Source organism: Manis javanica, chromosome 8 (assembly GCF_040802235.1).
Source record: "Manis javanica isolate MJ-LG chromosome 8, MJ_LKY, whole genome shotgun sequence".
In the NCBI taxonomy this organism is placed as follows: domain Eukaryota; kingdom Metazoa; phylum Chordata; class Mammalia; order Pholidota; family Manidae; genus Manis; species Manis javanica.
In genome coordinates, this window is record NC_133163.1 from 36,588,261 (window position 1) to 36,609,139 (window position 20,879).

Genomic DNA, 20,879 nt, shown 5'->3' on the forward strand with positions numbered 1-20,879 from the left:
AACCTTAGATAAGTTACATTAAGTCTCTTTGGACCTCAATTCTTTCCTCTGTAAAATCCAAGGGTAGACCAGATCAAATCCACAAACACGCTTTATGTTGACTCCTGTGCACTCAGGTTCCGGTAGAGAACAGGAGGTGTACTCAGATGTTATTCTGTGGGGAAGGGCCCCTGATAGTGGTCAGTTAAGGGAAACTACCAGGGAGCTGAGGCGCTACAGAGCAACAGCAATTCACCACAAGGGAAAGAGGGAAAGTGCCCTGAGAGAGACGAGGTGCCCATAGGAGTCACTGGAGCCACCTGCTGGAAACAGAAGGGGTTAACACCACCCTCACCTCTCGCTACTCTTGTCCGCAAATCTACTAGTACTTCCCATGTCCTATCCCAGCTTATCCTATCCCTTGGTCTGTCTGGTAATCTGTTAGGGGTCAGCCCTCCAGCCACTGCCACCTCTAGACAGAAAGTAAGGGAGAGAAGGATGGGTGGAGAATATTTGGTAGAATCGCCAACTGGGACTTACAGGTGACGGCTGTCAAATAGTTAAGAAAACTTTTGAACCTTGCCCAGGCTCTATAGGAAAGATGATGGTAACTGACAGGCAACATCTGCCATTCAAGTAGGGCAGTGTGCCAGAATAATTCCCCGGCCCCCAAAGATGCCCACATCCTAATCCCTAGGTTCTGTGAATATTACCTTACATGGCAAAAGGGAATCCTGCTTATATGATTAAGGATCTTAAAATAGGGACATTATCATGAATTATCCAAGTAGGCACAAAATAATCACAAGGGTCCTTATGAAAGGGAGGCAGGAGGTTCAGGGTCAGCAGGAGATATGACAACAGAAGCAGAGGTGACAGAGAGAGAGAGAATGACTGCGATTTGAACATGCAATGCTGCTAGCTGTAAAGATGGACGAAGCAGATACAAGGCAAGGAACACAGGAGGAGGCCTCCAGAAGGCAAGGAAATGAATTCTCTCCTAGACCCTCTGGAAAGGAAGGCAGCTTGGTTCCAGAATTTCTAATCTCTGGACTATAAGATAAATTGGTGCTTTTTTTAAGCTACTGAATTTGTGGTGACTTGTTAAAACAGCAATAGAAAACTAGTACAGTGGGTGACAATCATAAATATACTGTGTAGTTGTTAACCCTCTTAGATAAGCTCTTAAATTCATTGGTTGTAATGGATTCCAGGTCTTATGGTCTTGTGCCAGATATTGGCCCAGTAACCTTCCAATAGAAAACTCTTTATGTTTGACCCTCCTTTAGGTCCATGGGAATGTGTTTTCAACATATGAATTTCAAAAAGCTAATTGTGCTGCAGACAATTTTTCAGATTTGGGCGGGATTCTTTCCTTACCATTCAGTGACTAAAGCTTTTGTATTCTCCCACCAGAGTGCTGTATTTTGGCACTGGTGATTCAGAGCTTTCTCTCTGCCATCTTTGAATTGTGGGAGAGAATTAGCCATTTCTTGCAAGTGTTTCTTCTCTTCTTCATATTCATCTAGATCCTTATCCAGTTTGAGTAACGATTTTTTCCTTGATTATGAAAGAGAAAAGTTTGATAGCCAATTATTAGTCAATTTGACTTCATAAATGTGGGTCTTTGGGGGGGGGTCACACTAACTTTAATTTGTCTTCATGAGGTTTATGCCAAATTCACACATTCCTGCAAGACAGTTCACAAGGCTCTCTGCATTACCAGAATATTAATTTGGTGCTTGCAATAGAATAAATATACAAAACCATAAGCAATAACACTTTTCTGTGATGAACACACTAGTAAAGGGTATATGCATATCAGAGAAAAGAGAGAGAGTGAGAGTGTGTGTGTGTGTGTGTGTGTGTGTGAATGGGACAGAGCATGATATGGAAAGAGGAAAAGAGATGGACAGCAGAGCACTGCAACCTCCTTGGAAGGGTAGAAGGGCCAAGGAGAAAGGAAGGAGTGAGGGAATTTTTCATTTCTACCTTGTGTGCACAATGCTCTTCTGTATCAAAGAGGAGTTATTTCATCTAAGAGTTTTAACCTGCAAACTAAACCTGGTGGCATTAATTCCATTCATTCTAGGTCTGTATTGCTTTCATTACATACAGTGGCTACTTTGTCTCCTCCCATTCTCTCTGGAATTCACTCCCATGGGGCTTTCCCTCCTACTGCTCCTCCAAAATGGCTCGTCAGGATCTCCGGTGTCCCTCACATTGCCAAATCCATGTTCCATTCTCGATCTTCACCTGCCTTCACTAGTCAGCAGCATTTGACACAACTGACCATGTTTCCTTGTTGAAAGGCCTTCTCACTTGACTCCATAACTCTTTTGGTTGTCCTCCTCCTACACTGGCCCCTCCTTCTTAGTGCCTTTGGCTGGTTCCTCCTCATCTCTCTGATGTCTCAACACGGAATGCCTGGAGTATGCAACTTGGACCACTCCTTCTGCACATCTCAACTCACTCCTTCGGCAATGTTATCCATCTCATGGCTTTAAATTACACTTTAAAATGCTGATGACTCTCAAAAGTATTCTCTAGCCTAGACGTCTCCTCTGACTCTATCTGTGTTTGAGTCTTACTCATGATTACCTGTATGTCAAATAAGACCTTTGAACTTATTATTTCTAAAACTTAGCACACCTGATCTTTCATTTAATATTTGATGAATTTCACTCTTTCTCATCTCAGTTAATGACAACTCCATTCTTCTAGTTGCTCGAGTCAAACCATGGACTCATTCTTGACTACAATCTTTCTTTTACATCCTGTGCACAATGTATCAACAAAGCTGTGGATTCTATCTTGAAATATTGTCTTCCCAATGGTTTTTAGCCCCGGACAAGTTCACTATGGATCCAATGTGACCAACGAAATGACAGTAGAATGTTCTTGGGATGAAAGGGGTATACCCAACTTTATTTCCATGGTGGCAAATCACTAGAATCCCGTCTACTCAGATCAAGCCTGCATGCAGCAAGCCGGTCTCTGCATCTGGGCCTCTCTGCCTGTGCAGCCATCTTAGTCTCTGTCCTTGGTGCTGCCACCACTCCAGCCTCTGCTCTGCTCTCCTGCAGCCTTGCAGCCATGCCACAGTGTTGTGTAGACCACTGGGCAGAGCTCTTTATATTGCAGCATATTGCCCACACATGTGTAGTGAGCTAGTGACCAGGGCCAGGTGAGAATCCTGGCCACAGGACCTTCACTTTATCCACAAATATATACAGAACCTTAACAGTTTTCACCACTTCAGCACCAGTCCATGTCACCATAACCCTTCACCTGGATTACGGCAATACGCCGGTCCAGGCTTCCTGTGTCTCCCCTTGACTCCTACAGTCTATTCTCAACACGTCAGCCAGACAGAACCTGTTACAGTGGAAACCAAGCCACTTCCCTCTGCTCAGAACCCTCCAGTGACTTCCCATGTCACGTGTCCCATGAGTCCCTACAAAAGCTAAGCCCCATCCCACCCTTACTTCTCTGACCTTTCATTTCTCTTCCCCTCACTGTTAACCTTCTCACCTCCTCACCTCTCCTCACACATGCCAGACCCATTCACACACCTGGCATCTGCACCTACTGCTCTCTCAGCCTGGAAGGCTCTTCCTCCAGGTAGTCACTCGGCCAGCTCTCTCATCCCACCTTACTCAAAGGTCACCTTCTCACTATTTGAATTACAACACCCTCCTCCTTCCTTAGTTAATTTTTCTCCATAGATTTTATCACCACCAAACGTACTGCTTTCTTATTCCTCCCACTAGAAAAGCAGCTCTACAAAGGGCAATAATAATCTATTTTGTTGACTGCTTATCTCCAGAACCAAAAACAGTGCCTAGCAACAATACATACTTGTTGTATTAATAACTGAATTGCAATCTTAAGCAATTTACTATTTATAAATGTATGGTTTTTCATTTATAAATTAATATTTATTTACTGTTTGTAAACTTATGATAAAAATTTATTAACAAAGAATTAATAACTAAATTAGTAATTAGTTCAATACCTCATTAAGAACTGGGGTGTTATAGGAACATTAGTTTCCTTAAGACTAAGAGCACAGGGAAATTTCAGAGGGAAGAGTTTGGTCAGCTAACTAGCCTCTAGAGAGCATTGAGCTGAGGCAACAGAGGTGGGCAGAAGAGACAGAGAGTGGGCGAGATTTAGAAAAGGGAGAGGAGCTCCACAAAAGTAACTCTTGCTCACATTTTCATTTTCAGGACATGGAGGTTGGTTCTGAATTAAAATAGCTGCACTCATCTAGAAGGCTGCAACCTCAGTTTACTGCAATTCCATTCAGTCTCCAGATTCAACATTAACCTCAGCTTGCCTCTGAAATTCAGTCCCTTGCCTTCCCACCCAGTCCCCATCCTAATCCTGCGGGAGCAGATGAGACCAAATAATTAAGGAAGAAACAGGGACAAGGTGTGGCACGTGTGTTTTCCACCACTTGTTTACTATCATACATGCGAAGTTTCCAAGTCTTCCCCATCAAGAGATCCCCTAACAAACACACTAAAGAGACTCTGAAAGAACTCATGTACTTTATACTTATCTATCTCACTACTCCTTTGTCCATGAGAATGCAGTTTAAAGAGAAAAAAATTATACACTTTATAAAGGCACAATATCAACAGAAAGGAACCTTGTTTGAAAAGTCTAAGAAAAAGAATGCTGAACACCGAATAGAATGGGATGGAATAAAAGTAGAAAGACACAGAAAGTATTTGTTTCACCTAAAAGATATTTACAAATAGAGAAGAGTGTCATCTTTCATGGAGAAATGGTTGACTGATACTTACCGTTGTTTTACAGCTGGAGCAGTTGGATCCTTAAGACCAATCTTACTGATTTGATTGTGTACCTCTTGAATATTTTTCAGGAGTTCATTATTTTTTAAAATACAAGTCTCGAGTAATTTGTCTTCTTCACTGAGTTCCTCCAGTACACCATGGCCATGTGGCTCACAGAACTTTTTGGACAAAGCATCAAGAAGTTTTTCACAGGAGGTATCTTCACACTGCTTAGCATCTTTAAAGCTTATATTGAGCATCTTCAAACGTTTATCCAAAAGTCTCGCCATATCTTTCATTACATGAATTTCTCCCTCTTTATTTTCTACTGCCAAAGTATTTCCTGGTACCACCTGTATATCTGAGGCTGAAAGGTTTGTAACAGGCTCAAAAGAAAGTTCAGCTGTTCTCAGAGAAGCCAAAAACTCTTCCAGAGCTTTGAGGGCATCTTTACTCCTCTGCACCTTGTAGTTCACTTCTTCGAGTTGTGTTCTGAGTTTCTGTATAATACATTGCATTGCACATACATCAAGTGGGTGTAATTCCTTTAATGTATAGTTGCCCAACTGTTCCAAATTGTTGCATATTTCGATCTGTTTTGCTATGGAATCTTGGATATTCTAAAATAAAGGTAAGAAAAGCTGAGAACACTGAGGCAGATGAAAGAAAGACTGCACATCAGAAATGAACCTGAAAATTATGTGGCTAGAACTGGTTCTAAAAAATTAATTCCCATTTTAACCAAGGCTGACAGTTTCAACCAGAAGGGACCATTTTAAGTACAAATAATCAGGGGGGCCCAGATGTTTCATTAACTGATAACCCTCCTGAAGTTTCAATCCCCAAAAAAGAAAACAAGTATTTAAATCTATTGCTGCAATGAAAATAATTAGAAATTGAATTGTTGAAACATCTGTTCATAATCTGAAAAACAAAAATTATTTTTAATTTAAGATGCTATTTGGAATAAGTCAACTGTAGAATATACCAATTTAAGCATGTGAGTCTAGTAAAATAGTTAGGATTTCAGTCATTGGAAAAGGCATTCATAAACAACCTTCATTTCAAAGAAAATACCTATTTACTCCACAGTTCTTACTTCCAAATTTGCAAGGAATTAAAGAATTGAGAAATAAATAACAAGTCTAAATTACTGAAGATTCTTTTGCCATGGCTTATATTCAAAATGTATATTATTGCTATACAATTAAAAATCCATAAGCATGTATAAATCTCTGAAGAACTTATTTACTCTACAAATACACTGTGAGAGCTTCTGTTTACCCTCAGATTTTGATAAATGCCATCAGCATTAGTGAGGTGAAATTCTTCAATGGCCATTTCATGGAGAAGCAGGTCTGAACCACAGACAAGGAGTGATTCCTTCTCCACAGGTAATACAATCTGCAGTGCGCTCTCCAAAGACTCCATTCTGGGTGAGAAATAAACCAGACGTGAGTGAAAAAAATAACAGAAAGATATCATATAAAACATATTAGTGCCATTATTTAACCAAGAGCAGAAAACAATTATCCATTAAGAATACATACAATGATATGTACATACATCATATTAAAATCTAAACCCAGCAATCCAAAATGCCAATGAATGAGTTGTTTGCTATATCCAAGAATTCATAACAGTTTAATGCCTGAATGGAAAATTGTTGTAAAACATACTAAACCTTTCCTTTTCCTGTGAAATACATAGTACAGTTGACCCTTAAACATGGGTTTGAACTGTGTGGGTCCACTTATATGCGTAATTTTTTTTTGCAATAATTTTACTGGAAAATTTGGGGAGATTTGAGACCATTTGAAAGGACATTTTCTTTTCCCCACCTTTTTTTTTAAAAAATACAGTATGTAATTCATATAACATACAAAATATGTGTTATACATGTATTTTCAGTTGTGCAGGGGTCAGCACTTGCCCCATGTGGTTCAAGGGTCAACTACACTGAATGTAATTTAATTTTGCCTTGATAACAAATAAGCCTCATTATGAATACTAATTATTTTATTAGTAGAAACATAATAGAGCTCAAAAAATGGGCTCTATTTAATAATGTGACCCTGGATAACAATGTATAGACTCTGAGCCTCAGTTCCCACCTATGTAAAATGGGGATATGTCCTGGGATAAACTTCCTATACAAAGGGGATTAAAACAGTGCTCTCATTTCAGAAATGAGAAAATCAAAGCCCAGAGAAGTTATGCGACGTGCCCAAACCATGCCCAAGGGGAGACCGTGGAAAGAACATGGCCTTTGGAACTCCACAGACTCAAAGTTCCACTTAAGTCTCTCACCAGTGGTGTGGCTTGGTTATGTTATTTAACTACCCTGAGCATCTGTTTCCTCATCAGTAAAATGGCCATCATACTGGTAACCTCTCTTATGATTGTTGTGACCACCAAATAAAATAAGCATACTTAGTAGAATACTAGCCTAGCTAAAAAGAGCATTAAAATTTTTAGTAAATTTATGGTAACAGAACTCAGAATTATACCTGGTATTAAGAGTCATCTGAACCTCTCTTTCTTCTCCCTTTAATCTGTCTCTCGCCTGAACTAAAAAAGGTTTCTTCATGTTACTCTCAAGCTCTTCTAACTTCAGTGAAGTGATTTCAAACTCTTTCCAACAAGCATCCATTTCATTTTTTAAGACCTAGATAAAAATGCGTAAATTAACTTATCAACTCATGGGTTAACAAGCACAATTATTCTGTTCTTACCAAATGAGGCCATCACCAACTATGGACACAAACACAAAGTTTCACATGAAAATACATTTAAAAAACATATTCCAACTATCTGAATAATGAAGTGAAGTATCCTTCAGAAAACAATGCTCCTAACTGTGCTCTCAGAGGACCCATTCAATTAAGTCTCGGGAATCAACAATACGGCTTTCAAAGGACTCTAAACTCCCTTCCCCTCGTTGGGTGCACAGAATACAATTTAGAAAGAAACTCAGAGATGTAAGAGCAGATAGATATTCTATTTCCTCTAGATAATACACTTTGTTTTTCCCTAAACTAAAATAAAACTGGAGTGAACTAAAACTGTTCCTATTGACGTAGTGAATAAAATTAATTTATGATTTATAATTAAACATCTAAAAATTCGACACTATTTTAGCTACTTATCTTGGTTCTTTAAAAAAAAAAGAAGGCCCTGCTACAGAATTTTACTGAGTGCTGATCACTATAATTTGTTCTTCACTTTCCCCAAGGATTAGTGTAGCTTTTCTAACCAATTCATTATTCAGTTACTGGAGCAAGGTCTCAAGACAGTTTCTTAATTGCAATGAAAATGTGCTAAATCCATCACTTGAACAACAAAGATTTTAACATATGAATTTTGCTTATTCAGGTGTAAAATAGGAGCCAGATGGTGGCATGTGACTTAGGAACTGGCATCATAAATGGAAGATAACTAGAAAATAGGGGAGGGCATTGTAGGGACCACCCACAGCCCTTTTCTCCACTTAATGGTGTTCAGTGGGGGTGTCCTGTGGGGGGGGGTGTCCTATGGGGGTGCACTGCAAGGGTGTTCAGTGGGGGTGTTGTGTGGGGGTGTCCTGTAGGGGTTCGCTCTAACATAGTTCCACGCATACAAGAGCACTGCCCTGCACTGCAATGCACAAATCATCTTCAAAATAAGACGTTTATTCATAGAGCTTACAACTGGTGTGACAACCACTAGAGAGCTTTTCTGTAGCTCCTGAGTCATATGTAGTACTTTCTCTGATGGCTCCACAGAAGACCATCTATCACTTAGGGTGAAAACTTCCTTACTGTCCAACATCAAGAAGACAATGTGACAATGTGGTCAAGATGATGAACAGATGAAACAAATATTCCAAGTCACTGGTTTTTCACATGCTGTTCATTTTAGAATAGTACAGAAGCAGTGTTGGTTGAAATGGAAACTGCCTTCAGTGTTTTGACCGATTCATTTGACACCCTCATCCCCATCCCAAGCACAGTCCAAACTCTGCTAGCCACAACATCTAGAGTACCAAGCAGAGCACGAGCAATCAGTAAGCACCCTGAACCAAAGTCTTTCCGGAGTTTGGTCTGTGAATACATATCACTTTTTGGAATAGAGTGACATCAGAAACACAATCCAACAAGGAGAGTTCTTTGGAAAGAACTAACATGGGAACACAACAAAAATGAATTCTGTATTCATATTATTTTCTAATAAAAGATAAAACTTCTCTAATAATATTTTCAGTAATTACCTGTAGCTCTGTCAGCTTATCCTGCAGGCAAGTGCTACTCCCTTCCCTGTCACCAGAGAAATCAGAAGTGATCCTGAATTTGTTGTTTTGTAGGTATAATTCAAGAGTTTCTCTGTGCACATCATATCTGGGAAAAAATTAAATGCAATGTTACTCCATTTTAAACATAAGACAGAACTTTTTTTTTTTAACTACTGTTGATTGTACATGAGGAAATCCCAGGGAATATCTGTTTAAGTTACTGGACCACATGCAAAAATTATGATTGAAGTATAATGTGTCTGCATTGATGAGCGATTTTTGGTGCATCTTCCAGTTGTTTAAAATAGTTTACCTCTCTCGTAAACTATTTACAGATGCATTATGATCCTTTTCATACTTCTCCATAATGCTTTCTTCCTGCTGAGGCTTTAATTCAGATCCCACGCTGAAACTCTCACTCGATTCCATTGCCTAAGCAAATATGCAAAATAGCAAACACAGTATCTTCAATATACTTAATTGTCTGGAAAAGATAAACACTTCATGCTACAAAGGTATATCATTGATTCTGTATACCCCAAACCAGGAGAGAATACAATTCATTTGAGGTTTCTCAGCTCAGAGAAAGGCCTTCCTACAGGCCAGAGGAAATTTATGAGCCTGCATTTCACCTTCTAATTGGTATGTCAGCACGGGAAAGGCGTTCTCCCAACCCCTGAGTGCTATTTCTGCCTGCAACCTCACAGCCACAGTTGAAGCCAGCCAGGAGCCTAGCATGCAGGAGCAGACCTCAGGTACACCCGATTCCTTCCCCACAACTGCTGACTGGCAGGCTGGGCTGTGACATACACACAAACACCCACTTGCCTAGAGCTCAAAAATTTAGAAAATTCAATTCCGAAGGACAGTAAAGGACATTATAATTAGAAAAAGACAAATGATAAATGACCTAGTTTATTTCAATGATGCTGAAGCATTTGTACAGATGAAGCTCAGCCTCATATTCTCAAGAGGAACACTGTAGTGTATTCATAATGGCTCAAAACGGTTTCCTTGAGAGAACTGTTCGTATCTTCAGAGGAAGATTAAGTTACGTTAGGTACAGCTATGGTCCACTGTATTTGAACTCTTTGAAAAGTAGTCTTCCTGCATTATTTAAGTGGGAATTCTTAGCTGATAGAAGCATCAGATAATTAAAACCAACACTTAAATGAGAGGTGGATTACTGTACACTCAGCCTTTTTCCCTGGGTCTACTTCTAACGTACATTATCCACATTTAACACCTTTTCAGCTGAAGGCTGATCATCTGAGTTTGCAGATGGCATCTCACAGTGGGCCTCCCTTCCTCCATTTTCAGATGTGCTCATCATCCCCCTAGGAAAGAATCAAAATTGCATATTAAAATGGACAAAAACGAAGCCTATGCTACTCAGTGTCATTTGGTTTTGAAGAGACTTTATCTCATTCTTCCCTAACGCATAGTTATTCTTAAGAAGCACTAACTTGTTTATCGACGTGCCTCCCACTGTGGGCTGCAGGGTCATACGTATCTCAGAAGCACGTTTCCGAAGTCTTTCTATCTTTTGTTCATAATCTGTGAGCACTCTCCTCGTGTCTTGTTGACTCCTCTGTGAAGTCAGCTCTTCACACAGCTCCTGCAGGACAGCCAAGTGGTGATCGAGCTGGTACAGATTGCCTTCCTCAGAAAAGCAGGCCTGATTGAGGAAATAAAGCAGGAAATGTGTTTCAAATGAGTTTACGTGATTAGTCCATAAGGAGTAGAATCTAACAGATGTGTGTGACTTTAACAACACATTCTTCTAGAGGCCATCCACTGTGTGCCTGGGGTGGTAATGGGCACAAGAGAAACAAAGAAGAGAAAATCAGCCCTAAAGGGATTTGCTGCAGTCCAGTACAGGGAAAGAAGCCAGAATATGTCACCCCAAAACATGCCTCTTTGATATGAAAATTAGTTTGAGCTGAAGGCAATTAAGAAGCAGTAAATGCAAAAAAAAGCTGCCCTTTGTCTGCCTAAAGGCAAGAAATAGTCTCCTTTTACTGGAGACAAACTTATCAGCCCAGACAAGGCACCAGAGGAATGTGCAAACAAACCTTGTTAAACTAACTCTTACCTTCCTAGTTCTGCACCATTTTCTACCCCAGCCCAAACCCCTTAGTCTTGTGAACTCTTCACAAATGACTCATTTCTTTTTCTAAAGGGCATAAAAGGCCCTGCTCTGGTCACATCTTTGGGTCTTCATTCTCGTGAAGGCTCCCATGTGCATGCAAGAATCCAATAAAATATGTATGCTTTTCACCTGTTAAGACTGTTTCACTGTCAGTTTAGTATCAGACCCAGCCAGGGGCCCCAAGAGGGCCAAGGGAAACTTCCTCCCCTTCAGTAGTCACACAAATAAAGAGCATGTAGCTAGACAAGTGCTATGACAGCTACTCCCTGCCTTCAAAGAGTCAGAGAAAGCCTACTTATCTGAGCTGGCAGCAGAAAGACGCGTGAGTCCTCCCTGTGAATGGGAGAAAGGGCATTGCGAGCACAGGAGCAGCCAAGAGAGAAGAGCACCAGTGCTCCAAAGGGACAAGCAGTGCAGTGTGGCTAGAGGGCGTGGCAGGGGAGAGGGGTGCTGGAGGTGTCCTGGGGCCAGCCTGGAAGGACCCAGGTGGCCTCCTAAGGGGTTTGGAGATGTCCTGGGGGTAATGGTAAACCAGTGACAGAAGATTTGTGGTTCAAAGTGTTCATCCTGGTGACTGCTGGAGGATGGTGCAACCATCCCGACACTGAGACAATAACCCAGGTTACGGGACGTGGCAACACCAGCAGAAAGGAAGGAAAAGAAGCAGAACAGCGGTGATGCCTGCTGCTCAGAGACAGAGCCTGAGCTCAGGGGAAGGACTCAGCTGGAGGTGACGATCTAGGCACTCTCACTGCAGAGAGGGCAGTGAAAACCCTGTAGTGCACAAAAACCCTACAGCAAGCATTCAGTTAGCAAAAATGGAAATCTCCCTTCCAAACCAAAACACTAAGACAACACAGTAAAAGGGACAATCTGTGGGAAACACTAAAAGGAAGCCTTCCCCCCAAAAAAGGAAGGAAAAGTCAGAGAGAATCACAGCAGTAGAAAGTTCAAAAGGGATGAAAAGAGGAGTCAGTACTGTCACATACACAGAAGCCATCAACCAGGATGGGAACCAAAGAGAGATAATTATATCCGCCCCAGATGATTATACCCTGATGTGCTGTCTTTCACAAAAGCTGCCCTTCTAAGGACACCGTGTCCTCTCAAAAGCAATTGTGGGATCTTCAACAGGTGACAAGTTTGCAACCAGAGTCTGGAGGACAGGAGCCACTGAGAATGTCAAGGGAAGTCACAGAATGTTAACTTAATGTTGAATTTTTTCTCACTTCTAAAATGCAAGAGGTACAGGCTCTAGTTAGAATTCCAACCACGTAAGGGATAATCCCCAGGGAATTTGAGGGTTGAAGTAATTTTCAGAACAGATTTAATCCCAGGCTAAGGACATACACAACTGTTTAAGATAATCTTCAAAATAATGACAACATTTAAATGAAAACAGGTGGCTCACCTCATGTTCCTTGAGGAGACCCTTGGTCCTTCCTCTGCGAATCAGTTTCTTTTCTTTATTTATTTGTTTTTCAAGTTTTGAAATACTGTCACTAAGTTTTCCTTTTTCAATGTCTATTTTTAGTTGTTGAATATACAAAGACATTTCATGATGAAGAGACTGCAAAAAAAAAAAAGAGCACATATGAGCCATGGGAACAGAATATATTGAAAAGGTTTTCATTGAAAACATAATAAAAGTTTCTGTAGTAACAAAGGGTGAAAAAAGAGCATAAATAAGTGACATTGTGATTCATCCTGTGTCTTTCAGGAAAATGTTTTAATATATCAGGCCCATGAACATATTTATTTTCTAACAACTAAAAATGTGTTTTAGCTGTGAAAGACACAGTTAAGAGAATTAAAACACAAGCTGCAGATTGGGAGAAGATATATACAAAACACATATCTGAGCCTATGGAGAAATAACCAGTAACTACAATTTGTATCCTGGATGAGATTCTGAAATGGAAAACAAAAACATTAGGGGAAAACTGTGGAAATAGGAATAAAGCATAAACTTTAGTAAATCATGTACCAGTATTATTAGTCCATTAATTGTGTCAAAGGTATTATATTAATATAGGATGATAATTATAGGGGAAATTGGGCACGTGGTATACTGGAACTTTCTGTACTACCTTTATAATAATTCTGTAAACCTAAAATTGTTCTAAAATCAAAAAAGTTTATTTTAAAATATTTTAACAGGACCTTTAACAGTAGACATGCAGAATAACAGTAACATGTAGAATATTATCTTATTCTCTCTCTCTACACCCATAGACACACACTTAACACCAGTTACCATTTATTCAACACATTCTCTGCACTGGGTGCTGTAGATAAATCCTTGCAATGATCTTGCCAAGTAGTTGGGGTTATTCCCATTTTATCAGTAAAGCTCCTAGAAGTTAGGCAACTTGACCAGGGTCATAACTGCTAAGTCCAGCTCTGTCTGCCACCAACCCCCTACCTGTTTCATTACAAAACTCTGTCCTATGAAACTCTGTAGGTGTAAATGTGTCAGTATGTTGCCTCAGGGTCCAACAGGCAAACCAGAAAACACTAAATATGTAATGCAGAGAGAATATACTGCAGGGAACTGATTACACAAGAGAAGAAAGAGCTGAGAGGCACTGGGGGCCCAGAAAGGTGGCCCAGAAACTAGCACTGGCAGCAGCTGCGACCTCTGCTGGCTGCAGGCTTCAAGGGAGCCCAGGCGAAGTCACCCTCAGAGCTGGAAACATGAAACCCGCAGCCAGAGCGAGACACACCTGCCAGAGACAATGCAAGAGAGGGACTTTGGACTCTCCCTTCTCTCACCTCCAACTGCCCTCTAGTTTCTGAATCCTGTTCAGTGCTTGTAACCAACTGAACACAGACAGAAGCCAGCTGATGCGGGGCCTGGGAACCGCAGCCTGCAGTGGTCGGCCATAGGATAAGAGTTGGGGCGGGGCATGGACCACGACTCTGACACCAAACAGGCCCAGGGTCAGATCTGCATATGTGTGTTCTTACCTCCCATTTGGCGCAGAAACCTCTACTCTCTTCTTCCAAAGACAGCTTTACATCCTCACTTGCATTATTTTTCAGTTCTTCAACAGCTTTTAAATACTTGGCCAGACTTCTAGTATTAAAAATTTTTAGTGCTTCCTTAAAAAAAATGCAAACAAGAACATAAAAGTTGCATTTTCCTGCCAAGTCCCCAAAGCAAAATTTGGTAGGTCTCTAACAAGCCAAACAACAAAAAGAAAAGAAGACTATTTGAAGATTTGGGGGAGATTTCTCTTTATAAATTAAGGTTGATATCCCTTTGGTGTATCTTGAATGCTTTTGAAGAGAAGTGCAAAATATTATTATTCCAATGTAGTTATACATTTGAAGTCCAGATGGAAAATACTTTATGATACTCAAAATCATTTCTGTTACCCCTTTGATAAATAATTAAAAGGCTTATTGTGCAGGGAAATAAGCCACTGGCAATGTTTCTTCTAAAGTTCTTAAATATTGAGTGGACTAGCTTTTTTCATCAGCAATACAGTATGAAGAATATAGTAGCATGTATCAGAGATTAGTGTTGCAATAAGACACAACTTTTGTAGGGTTAATATGGTAAATATTTAATATTGTGCATAAGCATTTTATGCTGTAAGGGGGAACATTACTTTATAATCAACTTCAAGTTTTGCCCAGGGCCAACCACACTGGCAGCCCTGCCCCAGGGAGAGAGCAGCAGACAGAGATGGGGGCTGCCTTGCCAGGAATGTGTTTGCACCTTACCCCACACCTACCTGCTCATAAAGAGCATTTATCACCTGGCAATACTTGGTAAGAGCAGAAACCTAGTTGGGACCTTGAAAGAGGCAGAAAACCTAATAGAAGATGAAAGTAATTCTGGGGGAGAAGGCAGTTAAGTAGGGTGGGAGTCTGTTCACATACTCATCATGTATTGATAACTGGCCTACTGCAGAAAAGGGCCAGCGCTGGCCAGGAGCCTTCTCCAAGGCCTCGGGAGATTGCTAGATTTACAGCCTAGGGAGACACTGTAGCCCTATATGCTGGCTGGGGTCTCCTACTACTCATGTGTGCCTGGAGTCCCAGAGGTCTCAGGACAGTACCTGGCAGAGCAGAGATCTTGCTTCTGTTGTGAAAATGCATTTGCTTCACTAAATGCCAGAGACAAAAAGGGGCAGTGGGAGAATCCCTGGCCTCAGATTCCAAAAGGATGGTCCAGGAGAGGAAGAAAGTGCCGAGACTGACATGTCTAACTCCTCTCTTGTGAGAAGCAGCCTGGCGCCTCTATTTTTTTTCTTTTCCTTCTCTCTTTCCTGAACTGACCGTATCAGCATCCTGAAATCCAGCCTAGGGATTATTTAAGGGAAACACTGACTCATTAAGGTCAGTTCAGCCCTCTTAGCAATTGGGGAATAAAAGTGCAAAGAAAAGACAGGGGGAGTTGGTCAAAATCGGTGGCTAGTAAAGGGCAAATAGTACAAGATCAAGCAGGGGAAGGCTTTGAGGTTTGTGTGAACAGCAGTGTTGAAATGGCCGATAAGAAGGCCCCGTCTGGCTAACAATCCAGAAAGCCAAAATAGCACTGGGTCCCAGAAAAGAGAAGGAGGCCACCATGAGAATGAAGACAGACTCTTATGCCAGCTCCTTTTTCTAAAAGAGTGGGAGCAGCCGCACTGGGAGTATGGCTTTCCTTCTCTTATCTCGCCGCATAGGCCTAGCTCATTTCACCTGTTCAGTCTGTGTTACATGGTGAATAAATGAATAAATGAAAGGACACGTATCTACTTCCCCAATGTGTCCAATGGTAGAGACCTTGTTTTACTTCACATCCCCCGCCCACTGTAGCACCTCCCACAGTGTTAATTAACAGTGTGTCTCTATTTGCATACATCCTAAGCTGCCTATCAAACCATGAAAAATCAACCTGAAACTCTCCAAAGGTGAAAGTACTGGATCTTTAACCACCAATAAGCGTATGTGCATAAATAACTCTTATCAAAGCATAATAATAATAATAAAAGTGTTATTAATATTCAGGAAATTTTAAGTATTCAAAATATCTTCATCTACATTATTTTCATTTAAAGCCTCACAAGAAATTTGGCAGCTGGAGAGGGCTGGAATTATCGTGACGATTTTACTGATTTTAAAAGCCAGAGAAATTAAATTCATCCTCAATTTCAGAGTCAGCCGTACTCTTTACATTATTTCACTGAGCCCATTCAGTGGTTCTACAATTAAATTAGAATTTAAAAAATTCTTAGGTCTGAATGTTTACTTTTAAAAGTCTCTGGGGATGGATAGGAGACCTGAAAACTTTCAGAAGAAAATAGGCAAAAATCTCTTAAACATAAACATAAGCAATTTTTTCCAGACAATTCTCCTCAGGCAAGGGAAACAAAATAAAAAATGAGCAAGTGGGATTGCATCAAACTAAAAACTTCTACACAGCAAAGGACATCATCAGCAGAACAAAAAGGCAAGACACAGACAGTAAAGGAGAATATATTTGTAAATGACTCATCTGATAATGGTCAAAATACATAAAGAACTCATATGCCTAAATATCCAAAAAACAAATAACCTGATTAAAAAATGGGCAGAGGACGTGAACAGACATTTCTCCAAAGAAGAAATACAGATGGCTAACAGGCACATGAAAAGATGCTCCCCACCACTAATCATCAGAGAAATGCAAATCTAAATCACAATGAGGTATCACCTCACACTAGTTAGAGTGGGTCACTATCCAAAAGATAAGAAATAGCAAGTGCTGGCAAGGATGTGGAAAAAAGGGAAACTCCCATACTACTGGTAGAAATGTCAATTGGTGCAGCCACTGTGGAAAGCAGTATGGAGGCTCCTCAAAAAAACTGCAAATAGAAATACCATTTGATTCAGTAATGCCACTGCTAGGAATTTACCCAAATAAAACAAAATCCCTGATTCAAAAAGACATATGCACCCCTGTGTATATCACCACATTATCTGCAATAGCCAAGATATGGAAGCAACCTAAGTGCCCATCAGTAAACGACTGGATAAAGAAGACATGGTAAATATACACAATGGAATATTATTCAGTCATAAAAAAGAAAATCCTGCTATATCCAACAATATGGATGGATTTAAAGGATATTGTGCTAAGTGAAATAGAGAAGCCTTGTGAGTATAGTTAATAAGACTGTATTATATATTTGAAGTTGCTAAGAGAGTAGATCTAAAAAGTTCTCATCACAAGAAAAATACTTTGTAACTATATGAGGGGAGGGATGTAAATGAAACCTATTGTGATTATTTTGCAAGTATACATACATCAAATCATTATGCTGAACAGCCTAAACTAATACCATGTTATGTATCCTTATATCTCAATAAAACTGGGGCAAAAAATTTTTTGAATAATTAAGAGAAAGACAAATACCATATGATTTCACTTATTTGTGGACCAAAAAAACAAAGCAAAACAAAATGAACAAAATAGGAGTAGACTCAGAGACACTAAGAAGTGACTGGTGATTACCATGGGAAAGGAGCTGTGAAAGGTAAGGGGAATAAAGGGAACCAAAAATCTCAATCACAATACAGGTTGTTCATGGGGATGGTAGTACAGCACGGAGAATCTAGCCAGTGACTCTGTAACATCTTCCTATGTTGACAGATAGTAACCGCACTATTGGGGGTAAGGATTTAGTGATACACATAAACTGTTGAACCATTGTGTTGTATATCTGCAGCTAATATAAGATCATATATCAACAACACTTCAATTTAAAAAAAAGGAAGAAAAAGAAAAAAGTCTCTGGGGAACAGTGTATAAAACTGGGAAATTTTTAAAATTTATAGTTATTATTATACTATATTATCCATCACTGTAATTATACATTAATTAATTAATTAGTGTTATATACACAATTAATTATACATTAATTATACATTAATTAATTAATGTATAATTACAGTGATGGAAACATCTTGATTTTAAATGAGATAGGTAGCTAATCATAAAATATCCTGCACTTGAAGGTTGAAAAAGTCACACCTTGTATTTTGAAATTAGTCCACTCTGGCTCTTTCTTTGGCTAAGTAACTGCTCAGCCCTTGCAATGTATGATTCGAGTTCCTTCTGCGATTCTTCCACCTTCAGCCTGACGTCCAGGTCTGGTGAAATGTCAGTGGAGTTTTTCAACACTGCAACTAATTTCACCACACTGATCTGTGAAAACAAAAAATTCTCAACACTTGGCCCAACTTATTAGTAAATTCAAAAGTTAATAAATATATTCTTTGAGTAGCAACTTGTTTTCTTATATTTCTAATATACTATAAATTATAAAAAATTGTAACACAAACTAAAATTTTACAAAACACTTCCAAACTCCAGAGCAATCCCTGACTTTTCCCCATACTCCCACTAACCACTCAGTTTTAAAGGCTAAATTCACTAAAGAGGGAAAAATCGAAGAGAGACCTGGACTTTCTCTTTAGCTTCTTGAATCTTTGCCTGAAGACCAGCTGTGAGAACATGTTCAAGGGATTCCTGGCTTGAAATATTTTGTACATCCATTTGTAAAGTATCTTCAGTTCTAGACACAAGCTCTTCATACATAGAGCCTTTGGCAATAAGATGCTTGTAAAAAAAATTAAAGCAAGGTCACAATAAACATTCTAATTATATGTTAAAAATTTATCTCAATAATTTCATAAGGAAATCATAAAATGCTAATTATTAATCTAAAATTAAGTAAATTTGTACCCTTAAAGTATTATTTTAAAAATTTATCTTGCAATTTTATATTAGTAGTCAGATTCTGACTTTAGAGATTATTCTTTATACCATAAGCACTTAATAAAATAAGACTGGGAATAACACAATGCTAATAGAAAGTAAATAAATTGAGAGAATAGTAATAAACCTTAAAATGAAGTTGTCCTAAGTCAAATTGAGATAGAGCAGGGAAATGGGACAACGGTTATGCCATTGTAAAATCTACTTAGCTTGGGGAAAAGGCCCAGCTTATTTTATTTATTTATTTATTTGTTTGTTTGTTTGTTTGTTTTGGTACCATTCATCTACAATTACATGAAGAACATTATGTTTACTGGGCTCCCCCCTTCACCAAGTCCCCCCCCCACAAACTCCATTACAGTCACTGTCCATCAGCATAGCCCAGCTTATTTTTAACTTAATATATATGCTGTTCTTCTTCTTCTTCCAGCCCCTTAATCAATTAAGTAACTTGTAACTCGGACAAGAGCGGGACCTCCGAAGGGTAAATGAACCTATGTAGATAAAGAATGCCGAGATCTGGATAAATAACACCAAGAGCGAGATCAACTCAGTCACCTAAATAACCCTATTCTTAAGACAAAACTTCAAAGAATTATGAATCACCTATATACATCATTCTTTATACCAACCCTTACCCAAAAGGCCCTATAAAATCCTAGATGTGCCTCCTCTCTGGGGCCGCCCACACTCCCATTTGAGTGTGTACTGTGTTATATCAAATAACCTTTCTTGTTGCATAAGCAGACTGACTGCACTTGTCTCTGAACTCTTCTCCATGATAAAGACAAGAACTCTCCAACCTTCACCTCTGGTGGTAAATGTTTTTGTTGCTTTGCTATTTCATTCAGCTTTCTAGTCTTAACACAATCTTTTTCTCTCTCTCCCTGTTTTATTTCAGACCAGTAGGGAAGTGGAAGTTCTCAGAACATAATCTCACTCCATCCAGTACTCTGCAGCTCCCCAAATCCTGGGGTGGTACGGGCTTAGTTCCCATGCCGTGGAGATTCAAGCAGATACTGGACACCAGGTAAGGGGCTTTAGGAGTTGGCATGGAATTTGCCCTGTGCTGAGCAGGAGTTCAGTGAACTTCCCTCTCCTCCCTGTCTTCTTGCTTTCCACTGCCTGCTTGGCTGCTGCCATTCACTACTACAGTCACTTTAATAAATTCCTTCCTTACCTACACTAGTCCAACCTGTTCAATAATTCTTTCTTGATCAGTCAAGAACCCTCCCCTGTCCAGGCTGAGCTTCACCGAGTGCACAGGAAGAGACCTCCCCAGACACAAAAGCTCAACAACAAAATCAGTTGGAAGGGAATTCAACAAATATTAATGGAAAAAATGCTTGCTGGAAAATAATCTTTTTAGAACAATGCTTTATACAATATACCAAAAATAAATTTTAGATGGATCAGAACATTACATACAAAATATGAAACTACAAAAAGAAGAAATTGTCCATTAAAACTGATCTGCTCTCTGGAGTGGAGAGCCTTTTTAGACTTAAAAGTCAGGATAGACGTGACCATATAAATATAAAAATTTTCTATGTGAAATAAAATAAACAACTTAAAAGTCAACAAATTGGTAAAAATATTTGCCACACAAATGAAAATGGATCATGATTGAAAGAGTTTATAAACTCAGTAAGACAAGTCCTGAAGTCCCAAAGAAAATTCAGAAGATAAAAGAAAATTGACAGAAATGAATAGCTAATGAACATATGAAAGACAGTTCAATCTTAGATGTAGCCAAATAAGTACAAATTTAAAAAATGAGGTACCACTTTTTAGTTATCAAACTAATAAAATAAATTATTTAATTTCAACTAAAGGGTGGCATGGGCATGATAAAATAGAAATTACACTGTGTGATATCACCTATGTAAGTGTTGATCTCATTTATCTTAGGGCAGT

General features: G+C 39.4%; 1 protein-coding gene across 10 annotated transcripts in view; it reads right to left on the bottom strand.

Moving 5' to 3' along the window:
- Positions 1-20,879, bottom strand: part of SYNE2 (spectrin repeat containing nuclear envelope protein 2) — a 313,786-nt gene that overhangs the window by 186,378 nt on the left and 106,529 nt on the right. For 8 of the 10 annotated variants that reach the window (XM_073242279.1, XM_073242278.1, XM_073242274.1 and 5 more), the window contains 12 exons: positions 18,645-18,803; positions 18,216-18,389; positions 14,177-14,311; positions 12,618-12,776; positions 10,521-10,732; positions 10,283-10,391; positions 9,368-9,486; positions 9,034-9,160; positions 7,295-7,452; positions 6,069-6,216; positions 4,794-5,404; positions 1,360-1,539 (listed from right to left, as the gene is read on the bottom strand). In XM_073242279.1, coding sequence (XP_073098380.1) covers positions 1,360-1,539; positions 4,794-5,404; positions 6,069-6,216; positions 7,295-7,452; positions 9,034-9,160; positions 9,368-9,486; positions 10,283-10,391; positions 10,521-10,732; positions 12,618-12,776; positions 14,177-14,311; positions 18,216-18,389; positions 18,645-18,803 — 2,291 coding nt within the window. The remainder of the gene's footprint in view (positions 1-1,359; positions 1,540-4,793; positions 5,405-6,068; positions 6,217-7,294; positions 7,453-9,033; positions 9,161-9,367; positions 9,487-10,282; positions 10,392-10,520; positions 10,733-12,617; positions 12,777-14,176; positions 14,312-18,215; positions 18,390-18,644; positions 18,804-20,879) is intronic. The other 2 variants (XM_073242275.1, XM_073242277.1) reach the window with 2 other exon arrangements.